This window comes from Propithecus coquereli, unplaced genomic scaffold (assembly GCF_000956105.1).
Source record: "Propithecus coquereli isolate 6110/MARCELLA unplaced genomic scaffold, Pcoq_1.0 Scaffold77, whole genome shotgun sequence".
Taxonomy (NCBI): domain Eukaryota; kingdom Metazoa; phylum Chordata; class Mammalia; order Primates; family Indriidae; genus Propithecus; species Propithecus coquereli.
In genome coordinates this window covers 4,780,923-4,796,003 of record NW_012153840.1, presented here as the reverse complement: position 1 = coordinate 4,796,003, position 15,081 = coordinate 4,780,923, and the positions used below count along the sequence as shown (strand labels likewise).

General features: G+C 60.0%; 3 protein-coding genes across 4 annotated transcripts in view; 2 read left to right on the top strand and 1 right to left on the bottom strand.

Moving 5' to 3' along the window:
* Positions 1–2,248: 2,248 nt before the first annotated feature.
* On the bottom strand, positions 2,249–7,929 carry FBXO2 (F-box protein 2). The gene is made up of 6 exons (XM_012662594.1): positions 7,431–7,929; positions 4,229–4,594; positions 3,708–3,837; positions 3,550–3,645; positions 2,947–3,085; positions 2,249–2,715 (listed from the first exon to the last, which is right to left on the bottom strand). Exons 1-6 carry the CDS (start codon positions 7,450–7,452, stop codon positions 2,581–2,583), a joined length of 888 nt encoding a protein of 295 aa, XP_012518048.1. The 5' UTR covers positions 7,453–7,929; the 3' UTR covers positions 2,249–2,580.
* A 36-nt stretch (positions 7,930–7,965) lies between these two features.
* On the top strand, positions 7,966–13,465 carry FBXO44 (F-box protein 44). 2 transcript variants are annotated; one of them, XM_012662591.1, is made up of 6 exons: positions 7,966–8,028; positions 8,948–9,235; positions 10,416–10,542; positions 10,685–10,780; positions 10,888–11,023; positions 12,384–13,465. In XM_012662591.1, the coding sequence occupies exons 2-6, from the start codon at positions 8,971–8,973 to the stop codon at positions 12,525–12,527; spliced, it is 768 nt and encodes a 255-aa protein (XP_012518045.1). In that variant the 5' UTR covers positions 7,966–8,028; positions 8,948–8,970; the 3' UTR covers positions 12,528–13,465. The 2 variants fall into 2 exon arrangements, with proteins under 2 accessions (XP_012518045.1, XP_012518047.1); XM_012662593.1 differs by lacking the exon at positions 10,685–10,780 and having other exon boundaries at positions 10,416–10,513.
* Positions 13,466–14,279: 814 nt separating this feature from the next.
* Positions 14,280–15,081, top strand: part of FBXO6 (F-box protein 6) — a 7,365-nt gene continuing 6,563 nt past the window's right edge. The window contains exon 1 of the mRNA XM_012662589.1: positions 14,280–14,339. The gene's annotated coding sequence lies outside the window, so the exon portion shown is untranslated. The remainder of the gene's footprint in view (positions 14,340–15,081) is intronic.

Below are 15,081 nucleotides of genomic sequence, written 5' to 3'. Positions count from 1 at the left end.
CAGTGAGCTATGATGACGCCACTGCACTCCAGCCTGGGTGACAGAGCAAGACCCTATCTCCAAAAAAAAAAAAAAAAAGAGGCTGATATCTGCCTTCCCATAATGTTCCCATGTGGGTCCAGCTCTGGGCTCTAGAGGAAAGGACAGAAAAGCTGGGAGGGATTAAGAGCGTCCACCTTGGAGCCGACGAGCCTGGACTGGAGCTGGCGCTTCTGCAGCTACTGTGCGTGTCATCTGCCTGGAAAGCCTGTCCTGAGTCTCCTCCTACGCAGAAGGGAAGACGGTGCCCTCTCCCCCAGGCCCACCTCTGACGGACTGCGTGGGTGACGTAACGGGAAGTGCCCACCTCGTCCAGCCCTCTGATGGCTCAGAAGCAGCTGTCTCATCTTCCTCAACTAAACACCGCTGATGTATCCAACCGCCCCTCCAGTGACAGACACCCAGGGAGAACATATCTGGGGCACCCATTATTTGAGTCCCTCCAAAAGGGCCCTGGGGAGAGACCACAGCAGCCTTGAGGCCTCTGGGCTTCTGGGTCCTTCCTCTGAGACCAGGCAACTAACTGACCAGAGGTAGCCTTGCTGGGCTTGTACCCTCCCACCTCCGACCACCCTGCCTCCCCTGTCCCTTGTCTGTCCGTCGTGGCCCCTGAGGCCCTCTCCTGCCTCCCACTGCACTTGCTCCCACCCTCCCCAGCAGCGCCCTTGGCCTTGGTTGCTGGCCACATACGCTGCAACTCCTACAGCTACCTCTCCAGCCCAGAGCCCCAGATTCCCCGGGAACCTCTTTCCTTGATGCCCCGTGGACACTCGAAACTCTGGGGAGCTCCCCACCACCTACAGCACCTCCCACACCGCCCACATTCCCGCCCTGACACCCAGTCCTCGCACAGGCCCCTCATGCCCACTGCCTGTCTCCACCCAGCCTCCTCCCACAGCCCAGCAAGGGCTCTGGTCCTCCCCTCGCTCGCCCCAGTGGGCTCCCCACCCCATCCTCTCCCCAAAGCTCCACCTTGCCTGTCACCCATTTATTCAGACAGGGGAGCTCATGGTTGGGCCTCTTCCTCCACAGCTTCCCTAGTCTGACTGGGCCTTCCCCGTCAGACTGCGAAATCCGCTAGAAAGGACTGAGGGTGCCCTTGGGGCAGGGGCTATGCCTCCCCCTTTAGGCTGAGAGTTCTGGGAGGTCAAGGTTTTGTCTCCCCTGTCAGGCTGAGGATGCCCCCAGAGCGGGGAGTATGCCTCCACCATTAGACTGGAGGCCCCAAGACATATCCCTCGCCAGGGTGTTGCCCCCTGGATGTGGCCAGGCTGCAGGTTCTTCCTGGGACAGAAGAACCTGGGTCTTTCTCACCCTTGTAATTTCAGAGTCCTCACACAGGCTGGGGTTGGGGCTCCGGGAATTGTGAATGAATGAATGAGTGAATGAATGAACCAATGAACAATTGCAGGCAGACCCCAGCTTGAACCCTGTGGCCCCACCTGAGCAGCAGGTAGCATCCGGGTTCACAAGCAAAGCCAAGCCGCAGGGTCACAGTGATTTTATTGGTCCACTTCAGGAGAGGAGGGCAGATGTTTCAAGCCCTTCAAATGCCCCCAGCACCAGCAGCTGAGAGTCCTGGGCAGGGGCTGGGTTGGAGAGCTGCTGGGGAGGGCAGAGGAGAGTGCCCAAGCACAGACTCTGGCACGACATCCTCCCCTCCCTAAAACCAGTGCCAGGGGCCAGCCTCTGGGCTGGGCTTGGAAAATGACCAATGAGACCAGATGCTAATGACTCCGGTCCAATCCAACACCAGGACAGCACAGAGTGGGCACGAACTGAGGAGGGATGCCAAACCGGTCCTTTCTGTGCTCCCCCCGCCCACCTCCCAGACCCCAGCCCAGGAGAACTGGTACCCTAGATCCAGTGCACCACCACCTCCACCACCCTGCCTTCGGAGAGGGATGGGGAGGCAGCAAGGCGTAGGATAATCGTAGGATAATCGCTGGACCAAGAGAGGCCTGAGGGGCAGCCCCCCCACACCCTGTTCTGGCCTCTGGGCAGCTTGGGTGTCAGTCAGGCGCCAGGCCCAGCTCACCCCTCCTTGGCCTCACAATCCCAGCCTTTGTCCAGCCCTGTCGGCCCGGAGCTGACCGGCTCCATACCGGCCCAAGGGCCCCTGGAAACCGGAGCAGCTGGAGCCCCACCAAGTGTTTTTCCAGCCTGGGCCCTCAGAAGAGAGAAAAGGATGGGAGGGGAGAGGTGTTCATTCATCCTTTGTTCATTCATTCCTTCCTTGCACAAATAATATTTATTAAGTGCCCACTTTGAGGTAGGCACTGTGCTAGGTGCAGGAGATTCAGCAGGGCCCACGCCCTCACTGATGGTACATTCTAGAAGCCAGCTGCCGAGGAGGTGCAAACAGAAGCAAATGTATGCCGATAAACCCCTCTCTCCCCGCTTGGGGGCTGGGCTTGGAGCAAGGGGAGTGAGAGAAGGGTTGGTGGCTTGGGGAAGGCGAGGATGCTACGACTAAGTTAAGGCCTATCTGCCCCAGCCTCCGCCCCCCCAGGCAGCTGGGGAAGCTGGGAGGAGGATCGCTCAGGGCTCCACCCACACGCTGCTGTTGGTCACCCGGGCCCCAAACCAGCCCTTCCAGTAGACGGAGTCCTGCCCCCCGTGCTCGAAGCGGATGAAGCGGACGCCCGGCCCATAGTCGGTGAAGGTGTGGGAGATCTGGGGACCGGAGGTAGGAAGAGTCAGCCCCAAGGGTCTGGAGTCCTCCCGCTGCTCCCTCACCCGGGCACCCCGCCCCGGCCTCCAGTTCCCCTGGGTTTCTCCGCTGGAGTACGCAAGTCTCCACCGCCCCTCTATGGCCTAGCCCAGGTGTGCTGTGGGTGGGGTCTCCACGGGTCCCACCCCTCGAGCCCAGGCCCCACCCGGTCATCTCTGCCCCTCCAGGCTCACCTCGATCCAGCCCTCGCCGTCACTGTCCTGCGGCACTGCCACCTGCCCGCTGTTGAACTCTGCCAGCACATCCTCGTGCTCAGACAGCAGCTTCACGGTGAGCTCATACAGGCAGCCGGCATCGCAGCGGCCCGAGTACCTGCCCCGAGGGAGGGAGCGAGTGCGTCCCAGGAACCCAGCCTTCTACCCAAGTCCTCATTTACATCTGGGGCCGGTACCACCCATGTTCCCGTTTTACAGATAAGAAAACTGAGACCAGAGAGAAAGTGACCCAAGATCCAAAGGCAAAGACAAAATCCCAGGTCGGCCACACCCAACCTTGGGGCCAAAGCCAACCCAGAGTCACATTTTGTTTGCACCACAGACTGATTGAAAATATATATACACACACACATACACTTATATACATATTACAAACGTGTGTGTGTGTGTGTGTGTGTGTGTGTGTATTTTGCCAACATTTAAAACTCAGGAGGGGAGATGTCAACCCACGTGGCCACAATCCCTAATCGGTAGGCGGCAGCCCCGCGGCAGGGGCCCCCTCTCGCCTGCCCCCTCTGCTGCGGCTCCCTGCTCACAGCCCGGGCCCCGCCTGGGCCTCACCAGTCCTTCACCACGATGGCCGGCTGAGTCGTGTCCAGCAGCTCCTCCCAGTAGCCCTCAGCCTGCAGATCAATGACCTGCGCTTTGCGACACCACCTGGGAGAAGGGGAATTAGGACGGAATGGACGCCCCCTCCCGCCCTCCCCCCTTCTCCTTACTCGAAGGAGGAGGCGAAGAACTTCTTGACGCTGTCATCGTGGGTGAATTCCACCCCACAGTCTCCAGGCAGCTCCTCCACCCTCCAGCCGTCCCCGCCGTGCTCCACGTCGCTCCAGCCCTCCAAGTCCTCTGTAGGGACACGACAGGCCCACCCTGGTCACCCAGTCCCTGCTGAGGCTGGGGCAGGGCTGCCTCTTGGCATGACAGAGGGGGCCTGGGCGAACGCGGCACTTCAGTGGCGTCGGGGTGGGCACGCGAGGGATGGTGGGGCGGAACTTCCTGATTCTCCCTCCTGGAGGACTGTCGCCAGGGCCCATCCGGTCCCAGCTCACGGAGGGTGGAAGGACCCGGTTAAGAGACCCAGGGCGCAGGCGGCCAGCGGGGTATAGTACTAGGCAGGAATTACTGGGGCCACTCCGTGCTGGACACTGAGCCAAGCGCTTTGCCGCATTTAACCCTGAAAGGGCCCCCACGGCCCGTTTACAGGCGGGGACGCCGAGCTCCCGCGGGCGCCTCTCACCTTCCCCGCACGGGTTGCGCAGCAGGTTGCGCCGCCGCTTGCTCAGGAAGTAGAACTGCTGCCAGTGGTCGCGCTCGTCCTCCGCGCCGCCCTCGGGCACCAGCCCCTCCTGCTGGCACTTGAGCAGCCACAGCGGGGCGCCGTCCACCAGCTCCTTCCAGCGCAGGCACACCAGGCGGCAGGCCCGCACCAGCTCGGCGGCCGGCAGCTCGGCCAGCACGCGCAGCAGCAGCGGCTCGGGCAGCTCGGCCAGGTACGCCGCCGCCTCCTGGTCCTCCTCCTCCTCCTGGTCCTCGGGCCGCCCCTCCTCGGCGCTCGCCTCCTCGCACGCCTCCTCCGGCTGCTCCTCCGGCTGGCCCACGTTCTCTGCGGGCAGGGCGGGCAGTGACTCCCCCAGACTGTCCCCTCCACAGCCCCCACCCACCCTGGGACGATCCCCAGCTGGGGCCAGAGAGTCTGTGACTCAAGAGACTGGTGCGCAGGCAGGAGGCCCAAGGGACAGGGGGCCACCAAGCAGCTCCTAAGTCCTAAGAGTTGCTCAGAGACCTGTTTCCCCGGAAGGGCGGGTAAACCCCATCCCTGGGCAGATAACAGCAGGGTCGTGTTATTAATGAGAGCCATCTAGACCACTGTCCTAAGGCTTCACACATGAACTCCTTTAATCCTCCCAGCCACCCTCTGAGAGCCTGCTCCCCTCACTTCCTCAGGAAGCCCCCCTGGACTTCCCCCCATTCCAGACTCTCTCAGCTTCCTAGCTTTTGTCCCCAGGTGTGGTAGTTTGATGAGCGCCTTTCTCCAGACAAGATCAAGCTTCATGCGGGCGGGAACCAAGTGTGGGAAACCCTCTGCTTTCACCCCCAGTGCCTGGTGCGCGTCAGAGCGCACGCTTATTGGGCACTCAGCAAGCGCCAGGCACTGTCCTGAGCGTTTCAATTTCCTTACGCTAAATCCTCACCCCATTTCCTCCGGGCTGCCCATAGCCATTGCTGCCCCTGATTCATTGAGGAAGACGCTGAAGCACAGGGAGGGGAAACAGCCGCATCACACTGCTGATGAGTGGTTGGAGCCTGGCTTTGAACCCAGCCGGGCCCCAGAGCCACCCTAAACCACCACGGCCAGGGGACAAAATAATTCGTGGAAGTAGGCACTGTTAGGGCACTGTTAGGGTTTTGATTTTGCAGATGAAAATGCTCAGGCTCAGAGATGAAGTGACTTCCTGAAGGACACACTGCTAGTATTTCGGGGAGGGGACACAGGACCTGAAGCCTGGGGTTGGGGGCAAAGAGTTAAGGCTGGAGACCCAGCTGTCCGAAGCCAGCCTCTGTTGTGTGACTTGGGGATAGGGAGGGGCTCGTTAAAAGAAACTCTGTATATCAAACAGGGGCTTGGGAAAGGACGGTTTCTTCACCTCTTCTCCCATCCTGGCCCTCAGTTTCCTCATCTATAAAATGGGGCAATCATTTTATAGATGCCAGATTCACAGTGCTGATGTTCAAATCCCCTGGGGAGGGGGCAAGGGCATTCTGAATCGTAAGGAGGTGGGTGGATGTCGGCAGCACTGTCTCTTGGATCCCGGCCAGCTTCAGCTGGGCCACCGGAGCCTTGAGTAAGTAGATACGGAGTGCCCAGTATCTCTGGAGGAGGGAGCGCCAGTGAGGAGACAGGCCACTCTGGGTGATGGGGGAGGCCACCGCTCTCAGACTAGGATGGGGATTCCTGAGGGTTGGGCCCCGGAAAGCCACAGCAGTGGGGGAAACAGGCCGGACCCTGGGGGAGGGGACAGGTGGCAGGGCCCAGTCCTCACACACACACACAGTCAGGCCTTTAAGTGACGACCAGGGTTTACCTGTTTCTCAGAGCCCAGAGCACACAGTGAGTCCTCAGAACGCCTTACTGAGTGAATCTCACTGAGCACAGCACTGTCCCTCCATTAATAGCATTTTTTGGCCACATCTTTAGGACATGGAGGTTTACACTCTCCCTTTTGGCAAAGAGGAACCGGAGGCCCAGAGAGGCTTAGTGGCTTCTCCCAGATCACACAGCAGAACAGCAGGAAGGCAGAGAGGAAAATACTGGGCCCTGAAGCCACATCGCCTGCCCACCCACATGCCCACAGCTCTCTGGGGAGCTGGGCCCAGTGTCCTCACCTCTCCACCCCTCTCCCCTGCCCTGCCCTGGCCCCAACGGACACCTGATGCTCCCCCGAAAGGTGCACCTCACCCAGTCTGCTCTTCTGGCCCCCAGGCCTGGCATTTGAGGCCCCAGATCCGATTACAGCCCCCCCACCCTCTCTCGCACACACAACTCCCCACATTGTTGTTGTCGGAAAGTTATCTGGCCCCTGGAAGCCGCCTCTGAGGCTGATTCACTCACCTGGATGGGGCCCCAGAGTCCAGGGAATAGCTGGGCCCTGGGAAAACACAGGGGCCGATTCTGGGGCTCTACAGAGGGTGTGGCGAGGGAGCTCCAGGAGCCGGGATTTTCAGGTCTGGAGACCTCCTCCAGGCAATGCCCACCCTCAGCTGGACCCGTGAGGAAGGGGGAGGGCAGTCTGCAGGCAGCTCTTGTTCCCACCCTGACTCAGCAGGCAACCCCTACAGGCCCAGAAGGGAGTTGGAGGGATGGGGGGGCCCTTGGTGCCAGAGATGACTGGGCAGTCTCAGAGGGCCAGCCAAGAGCTGCCCCCAACTCTCCCGCACTGCTGGCCTGGTGCCCACGGAGCATCCTGCCCCCCAGGTGAAGGGCAGCCCCTCCAGATGAGGGAGCCCAGGGGGAAGGCTGGGATGGGTGGGGAAAGGCAGGTAACCCCAAGAAACCCGCGGGGATTCAGGCCACAGAAGGGCCAAAGCTGGCAAAGGGAGGAAGCTGATGAAGAAGGCGGCTTGCAGCCTCCATCCCAGACCGCCCCAACCCCCCGCCCGACAGACCCTCAAGAAGCTGTCCTCCCATGCTACTTCCTGCATAAATGGGACCCAGGAGTCCTTCCTCCCAGCCTGTCGCCTCTCAAGGCCTCCCGCCAGACCAAGACACCGGGGAGAAGGCTGCGCTCTTTTGAGATTGTCTCAAGGACTCTGCTTGCGTGAAAGTTTGCCGCGCTGGGTCTCGGGGCCCCTGGCTCTCCGGTGACCCCGCTTTGTGGTACCCGCGCCTGCCCCGGTCCCCCTCCCAGCTGGAGCGATCGAGGCCAGGCGGCGGCGGCTACCTGGGTCCCCGTCTCCGTCCATCGCTGCGGAGGGCGGTCGCGAGAGGAGGAGGAGCCGGAGCGCTGCGGGCTGCGCGCGGCGGCCGAGGCGGTGGCGAGTCCCGGCGCTGTCCGCGTCTGGGTCGGTCCCGGCGGCCGCGCCTCTTAAAGGTCCCCGCTCCCGCCCCCGCCCCGCCTTTGGCCCCGCGCCCGGCCGCCCCGCAGTCCCAGGATCCGCCGAGGCCTGAGGCTCCGGCTTCCCCGGCGGACCCAGGAGGCCGGGAAAGGTCACGAGTCGGGTGTTTTTAAGTAGCGGGGTCCGATGGGGGCCGTCCCTCAGCTCGCTCCTGGGGGGTGCTCGGAGGAGGCGAGGGGGCAGGGCGAGTCTGGGTCAGGCAGAGGGTGCGGGGTGCACGGCCCTGGCGGAGTGCGGGGTAAGAGGCCCGCTCCGCCTCCTCCTCCCAGGTAATTTTCCTACGATGCGGTGGGGGCGTGGCCTTGGCCTGGCGCGGGGCGGGGCCGAGGCCGCGGGGGCGGGGCCGCTTCCACCGGCAACCGCAGGCCCGGGCGACTCAGCCCGGGCGGCCGAGCCCGATCGCGCAGCGGCGGCCGAGCGCAGGTGACCGGAGGGGGGGCGCGCGGGAGCGCCGGGGAGGGGGCGCTGCCGGGCCGGGGCCTGGCGGGCGGGCTCGGCTGCTCCTGACCGCGCCGCACTGCGCCCAGGGAGGCCGGGGGCCGCCGAGGAGGCCCAGGCTGCCGAGCTTGCCCCGGACGCACTTTGCGGCCGCGAGCGGCGGCGGGGGCGGGATCCGGGCTGGGGTCGCCATTGATGCGCTGGGGTCCGCGCTTCGACTTTGGGGGACATTTTAAGGCCACAGCGTGGGAAGGGGAGGCGCAGACGCGTCGGCGGACCTGGGGCTGGAGCCCAGGCACGGGGATCGGGGTGGGGAGCTAGGAAGGGCCCTTCCCCATCGTCCACCTCTCGCCAGTGCCTCTGCGATCTTGAGAAAGTCGCTTGAGCCCTTTGACCTCCGTGGGAGGCAGTGATAATTATTCCCCAACCCCCAACATCACGTTTTGAGGATGGGAGGGAGGATGATGGAGACAAGACGGAGCAGCCTGGAGTGCTCCGCGGGGCTGCGCATTATTTCCTCTCTAAAGACTGTATGGCCTATTTAAAAAGGCTCGTTCTAGAATCAGAGAAGACCCCCAAGCCACTTCCCCCCCGCGCCTGTCCGTTTGACCTTGGCAGTTCCTTCTACCATCCTGGGCCTCCTAAACCTCCTCAGAGGGCGCTGTGAAATGCCATTGAAAACTCAGAGCTCAACTTTTATTGAGCAAATGCTGTGTCCAAAGCTCCCCAGACAGCCCCAGTGACCCTGGAGGTAAGGGGAGGAAACAGGCTTGGAGAGGCATAGTGACTCTCCCAGCTAGTAAATGTTAGAGCTGGGATGGGGACCTTCACCACCACCAGGTGCTGCAAATGAAATGGTTCTGGGAGAGGGCCGGGTCTGTAGCATAGCTTTCCATAACCACAGGAGCTGTCCAGAAGCCACAAGCCATGGCTGTAGGGAACATCAACGAGCTGCCGGAGAACATCCTGCTGGAGCTGTTCACACACGTGCCAGCACGCCAGCTGCTGCTGCGCTGCCGCCTGGTCTGCAGCCTCTGGCGAGACCTCATTGACCTGGTGACCCTCTGGAAGCGTAAGTGCCTGCGCGAGGGCTTCATCACCGAGGACTGGGACCAGCCCGTGGCTGACTGGAAGATCTTCTACTTCTTACGTAGCCTCCACAGGAACCTCTTGCACAACCCATGTGCTGAAGGTGGGGCACAGAGGGGGTCTGGCGTGCCCTCAACACACACTGTCATGAAATCAGCTAACATTTATTGAGCACATACTATAAGCCAGGTACTTTGGATGCTTAGCTTCTTTAATCCCCTCACAATAACCCTAGGAAGTAGATACTGATAGTGCACACATTTTTCAGATGGGCAAGCTGAGGCCAAGAGTAGTGTTTCTTATTCCACTCTTAAGAATATTTCCCCAGTGACCTTGCCTACGAAGGGGAATGTTGGCCAGTTGGGACTAATTGTGCTCGGGACACAAGACCAGGAAGTCAGAGTCACATTTTGTTGGCCTAGTTCCCAGACTCCAGGGCTAGGCCTACAGAGACTGTCCCAGATGGCAAGGGGGGTTTTGCTTCTGGAAGAATGGGAGATCCAGTCTTCTTTCCAGCATGTTATAAAAACAGGTAAAACAAGGGATCTACAGTCATCCAGGAGCCCCTTCTTCCCTTGCTATGGTGCAACTTGTCAGGTGGATACAGGGATGGGATTGGAAACTAATTCTCCATTACAGGGCCAAATCCCAGAGCAAAATTATGATGAACTCCTCCAAGCTATCCAGAGCTTTCAGATGTGTGCTTCACTTGACTCCCCAATAGCCATGTTCTCGACCAGCATTTGGCAAACTATGGTCCTTCCACGTGCCAAATCTGGCTGAGGACTTAAGAATAATTTTTACCTTTTTTAAAAAAAAAAGAAAATAACAAAAACTATGCAGTAGAAACAGTATGTGGCCCACAAAACCTAAAATAGTTTGGCACTTTGCAGTAAAAGTTTCCCAGCCCCTCTTCTTATTCCAATTTACAGAGGAGAAAACTAAGGCTCAGAGAGGGAAAGCAACCTGCTAAGGTCACACAGCCCAGTATTGGTAGAGCTGGGACTAGACCTAGGTCTGTCTGGCCCATGTCAGATCATTCTCCATCACAGAAGGGGTCTGCTCATTCACGTCATCCTGTGTCTCAGGATTCCCAGGGAAATCACTTACCTGTGCCTGGGACACAGGAAGCACTGAACACGAGGTGGGCACTGTTGATCTGCAGTGTCTCACGGCATGGGCAGCCACCAAGATCCAGGCAGAGGAGCAGGGAAAAAGAGACACTTGGGAGAGGGTGGCCACTGAGGGGCTTCCCTTCATTGTAAACTCTGCTTTCCCACCAGAGGGGTTTGAGTTCTGGAGCCTGGACGTGAACGGAGGCGATGAGTGGAAGGTGGAAGATCTCTCTGGAGACCAGAGGAAGGAGTTCCCCAATGCCCAGGTCAAGAAATACTTCGTGACTTCTTATTAGTAAGAGCCGGGTCTCTTGGGGTGGAGGGAAGCCCAAGTCACTTCACCCTGGGGTCTCTCCCACCTGGGGAGGGGCAGTCCTAGCCCCCCCAGTGCCCTAGCGGTGAGCCCCAGCCCCTCCCACCCTTCCGCCCACCCCCAGCACCTGCCTCAAGTCCCAGGTGGTGGACCTCAAGGCCGAAGGGTATTGGGAGGAGCTGATGGACACCACACGGCCGGACATTGAGGTCAAGGACTGGTGAGTGCCTGGGGCGAGGGTCTGGGGGGGGGCCTGCCGCTCAGGCGCCCCACCTCCACCCTGCCCCCCATCTCCCAGGCCCTGATGGGCCTTCCCTCTCCCTGCAGGTTTGCAGCCAGGCGGGACTGCGGGTCCAAGTACCAGCTGTGCGTTCAGCTCCTGTCGTCTGCGCACGTGCCTCTGGGGACCTTCCAGCCAGACCCGGCGACGATTCAGCAGAAGAGCGATGCCAAGTGGAGGGAGGTGTGTGGGCCCGGGAGGGGCAGGGGACAGAGGAAGACTGCCCAAAGCTGAGACTGCCGTCACACAGGCCTAGGTTCAGACCCAAGCTCTGCTCCCTCTCACCTTGGCTTCCCCTGCTCTGAGCTTCAGTTACTTCTTCTGTAAAATGGGTATGATAGTGCAGCCCTAACTGAGCTCGCAAAGAAGTCAGTGACATGATGCTGGGAAGGCCGGGTCCAAAAAAATATTCAAAAAAGTTAACTGTTACTAATTATTAGTATCAGTTATTACTATTTACTAGACCGGAGTCAGCAAGTGTTTTCTTTTTTTTTTTTTTTTTTTTTTCTAAGTAGCATGTATTTTTTATTTTTTTTTAATTTTTTATTTTTTGAGACAGAGTCTCGCTCTGTCACTTCCAGTTAGAGTGCAGTGGCGTCATCATAGCTCACTGCAGCCTCAGACTTCTGGGCTCAGGTGATCCTCCTGCCTCAGCCTCCCGAATAGCTGGGACTACAGGCGTGTGCCACCACACCCAGCTAATTTTTCTACTTTTAGTAGAGATGGGGTTTGGCTCTTGCTCAGGCTGGTCTTGAACTCTTGGGCTCAAGCAATCCTCCCACCTCAGCTTCCCAGGGGGCTAGGATTATAGGCATGAGTCACCGCTCCTGGCCAGTATAAATGTTTTCTTAAAATGGCAGATACAAATATTTTAGGCTTTACAGGCCGCACTGTCTTTGTTACAACTACTCAGCTATGCTTTTGTTGTGTAAAAGCAGCTTTAGACAATATGTAAACAAATGGACATGAGAGTGTTCCAATAAAACTTTATTTACATAAACAGGCAGTGGGCCTGCAGGCCATAGTTTGCCAACCCCTGATCTAGACCAGCACCGTCTGATAAACTTTCTGCAACAGTACAAATGGTCTGTGTCTGCGCTGTCCAGTAAGGTAGCCAGGAGTCACTTGTGACTATTGAACACTTAGTAAGAGCCAGTTCCTAACACAACTGAGTAACTGAATATTTTATTTTACCTAACTTTAATTAATTTTAACTCAAAGAGCCACACGTGCCCAGTGATGACCGTATTGGACATCCTTTGGCAGCTTGCGGTGTCTCTGTCAGTTCCTGTGAACCACATGGTAATCCTGTGGAGCCGACCCAGCATGATTTTGCTGCATTTTACAGATCAGGAAACTGAGGCACAGAGAGGGGAGGTGGTCTGCTCAAAATCACAGAGCAAGGACTAAAACAACATTCCATTGATTCCTGGTCCAGCACTAAAAACTCCACCCCATCCTTGCTCCCCTGGCCTCACAGGCAGTGCCATGCTCAGGGTCAGCGCCCTTGACCTCTCCCCCCTCTGCTGCTCCCCCCTCCCAGGTCTCCCACACATTCTCCAACTACCCGCCCGGCGTCCGCTACATCTGGTTTCAACACGGCGGCGTGGACACTCACTACTGGGCCGGCTGGTACGGCCCCAGGGTCACCAACAGCAGCATCACCATCGGGCCCCCACTGCACTGACGCCCCCTGAACCCCCATCCACCGAACCCTGACTGGTAAACTGCCGTCAGAGAAGAGCCAGGCTTGGGAAGGGGAGGTGGAGACCAGGTGTCCCCAGCTCTGAGTTCGCCCTTGCCCCCAGTCGCCTCTTCTTTGTAGAGCTCCTCACTTTGGGCAGCCCTCATGTGCTGCCCAAGGTCTTGACCTGAGTGATGGCAGGGAGGCCTTTGTGGGCCCCTTTAAGAAATGGACCACTTGAGGTTAGGGCAGTACAGCGTGTTCCCCCGGGCTCCTCTGAGAGTGGGTCTCCAAGCTTGGATGCCACCTAGATCTGTGTCTCTACTTTCCCCTCCTGGGACCTTTTTCCCTGTGTTGTTTGGGGGCCCTTGGAGTAGGGACAGGCAAGACATCTGGCAAGCTACGCCGCCCTGGATAGTACGGCGCAGGGGTGACCATGTTACTCGGAGAGATCTGGGAAGTAGAAGGCGGGCTCTGCCTGCCTGCTCAGCAGCGGCTTTGGTCCACAGGCTCAGGCCCAGTCTGAGACGGGCAGACCCTGGGTGGGGTGGGGTGGGGTTCAGGCTGGGTGTGGACTGTTCTCACTCTCAATGAAGCCCCACAAGCCAGATCGATACCAGGTGGGGATAAGGCTCCCAGAGGACCCAAGGAATGCTGCACAGGGTGTCCCAGGGTAGGTGAGGGGCAGGACAAGGCTCTGATTTCTGAGAGCTGAATGTATGAGCTCTCAGAATGAGATGAATGGGGTAGAGGGTGTTCAAGGACCACCTGTCCACATCCAAGCCCCTCTCTGTGGCTTGGAGGGCATTCCAAGCCCCACCGTACCCTTGGAACTGCCTTTCCAGGACCTCCCCACCCCACCCTGCTTCTGCCTCTCCCTCCTGCTGGAAGGGCAGCGGTGTTCTCCTGACCTTGTCCTGTTGCATGTGGCCAAATAAAAGGTGTTCCCAGCCCAGCCTGTGCCCTGTGGTTTCTGGAAGGAAAGGCAAACTTCCTGGGTGGTCCTGCCTGGACCTACAGGAGGTGCAGTGGTGTGGCTTCTGTTGAAGGTACAGAGAGGGGTTGACATTTCAGGAGCCAGACCATCGCAGAACCAGGGTCGTGGGACCCTCAACAAGCTGCAGACATCTCGGCCCAGCAGCCCTTCTGTACTACCAGCTTCCTCTGGAGGCCGGGCCACAAGGCTGGGGGCAGGGTGTGTGGCTATCCCTGGGCAGCCCTTGTATCCACGGCATGCTGGTTTGGCGGTGCCACTCAGACACTGCTTCCTGATTTTACTCCACCAAGAGCTTTACTGACATGCCATGAAGCCTGGCACGTAGTAGATGCACAATAAGTAGTCACTACATTTAATTAGCTCACTACATTAGGGTCTCTGCCAGACTGGGACCACCACCCACCAACTGTATGGCAAACTGGAAAAAGACGCCCTTCCACGGAGAAGATGCAGCCCTGACTGCAATTAATGCGGCCTGGGCCAGCCCCCTTGCACAGTGCACAGCCTGCACAACCCTTGGTGGTTGCCTGAACCAGGTGCTTGATAAATATTTGTTGAAGGAAGGAAGGAATTCAGGAACTTAATCCTGACTAAAACCCAGAGAGATTTTTAGCTTTGAATTAACTGAGGCCTGCCGAGGTCACGCCCTAGGGAAGTAAAGGGCGGGAGTCAGCTGCCGCCTCGGGGGCGGGGCCCGCGGTCCGGCGAGAGCTGGCCCCGCCCCGTGCCTCCCTGGCTTGGAAGGAGCTGGTGGGAGCAAGTGGGAGGAGGTGGGAGCACGTGGGAGGAGCGGCCGCGGGGAGGTGCGGAGGGAAGAGGTGAGTGCCGGCTGCGGGGCCGCCCGCCGCCTGGAGGGGGAGCCTGGGCTTCAGGAAACGCGGGCGTCGGCGAGGCCCGGGGCTTCCGGAGCGCGGCCAGGCCGCGGACCCAAGGCTCGTCTTCCCGTGCTGGCCCCGGGATGGCGGTGGCGTGGCGTGGCGGTGCGGACGGCGGTGGCGGCGGGCGTGGCGCGTGACGCGGGGCGGGGCGACAGCGGACGGCGCCAGGCCGCAGGCTCCAGGCCGATTCCGAAGTGCGGTCCCGGGCCCAGGTCGCGGCCCAGCGGGGGACCAGCAGTGGGTGGCGGGCGAGGGGCGCCCGGGTCTCCGGCGCGGGGCTGTGGGGCTGAGCCGAGCCCGCGAACGCCGTGCCGGGTGGCCCGGACGGGACCGGTCGCCCTCGCGGGGCCGCGCTGCGCCGGGTCGGGAACGCGGGGCCCTGCCTCTGACTCGGGGCCTGGCCGCGGGGATGTCTAGGCGCAGGCTCGGCGTCCGTGGCCACCCGGGCCACACCCCGCGGCGGCGCTCGCCTGCGGGATCGGAGACGGGCCGGACTTGCCTCAGCTTCTGCTTCCCAGGGGCGGGCGTAGTAAGAGCGCCTCGAGTGCCCGCCGGGAGGGTCTCCGCTGAAATGGCGAGCTTGTGACACCGCTGTGAGGTGTGAGTGAGGTGGCTTCTTAGGGCTGGCGTGGACTTTACCACCACAAAACGCCCCGGGATGGCCGGCACCCCCTGCCCCACC

What these genes read in the sequence shown, in the direction of transcription:
- FBXO2 (XM_012662594.1), bottom strand. Translation starts at nt 7,452, where the DNA reads ATGGACGGAGACGGGGACCCAG. An exon ending in TTCTTCGCCTCCTCCTTCGA is followed by an intron (nt 3,646 to 3,707) that starts GTAAGGAGAAGG and finishes CCCTTCTCCCAG; the next exon opens with GTGGTGTCGCAAAGCGCAGG. An exon ending in GCCATCGTGGTGAAGGACTG is followed by an intron (nt 3,086 to 3,549) that starts GTGAGGCCCAGG and finishes CCCTCGGGGCAG; the next exon opens with GTACTCGGGCCGCTGCGATG.
- FBXO44 (XM_012662591.1), top strand. Translation starts at nt 8,971, where the DNA reads ATGGCTGTAGGGAACATCAACGAGCTGCCGGAGAACATCCTGCTGGAG. An exon ending in TACTTCGTGACTTCTTATTA is followed by an intron (nt 10,543 to 10,684) that starts GTAAGAGCCGGG and finishes GCCCACCCCCAG; the next exon opens with CACCTGCCTCAAGTCCCAGG. An exon ending in GCGATGCCAAGTGGAGGGAG is followed by an intron (nt 11,024 to 12,383) that starts GTGTGTGGGCCC and finishes CCCCCCTCCCAG; the next exon opens with GTCTCCCACACATTCTCCAA.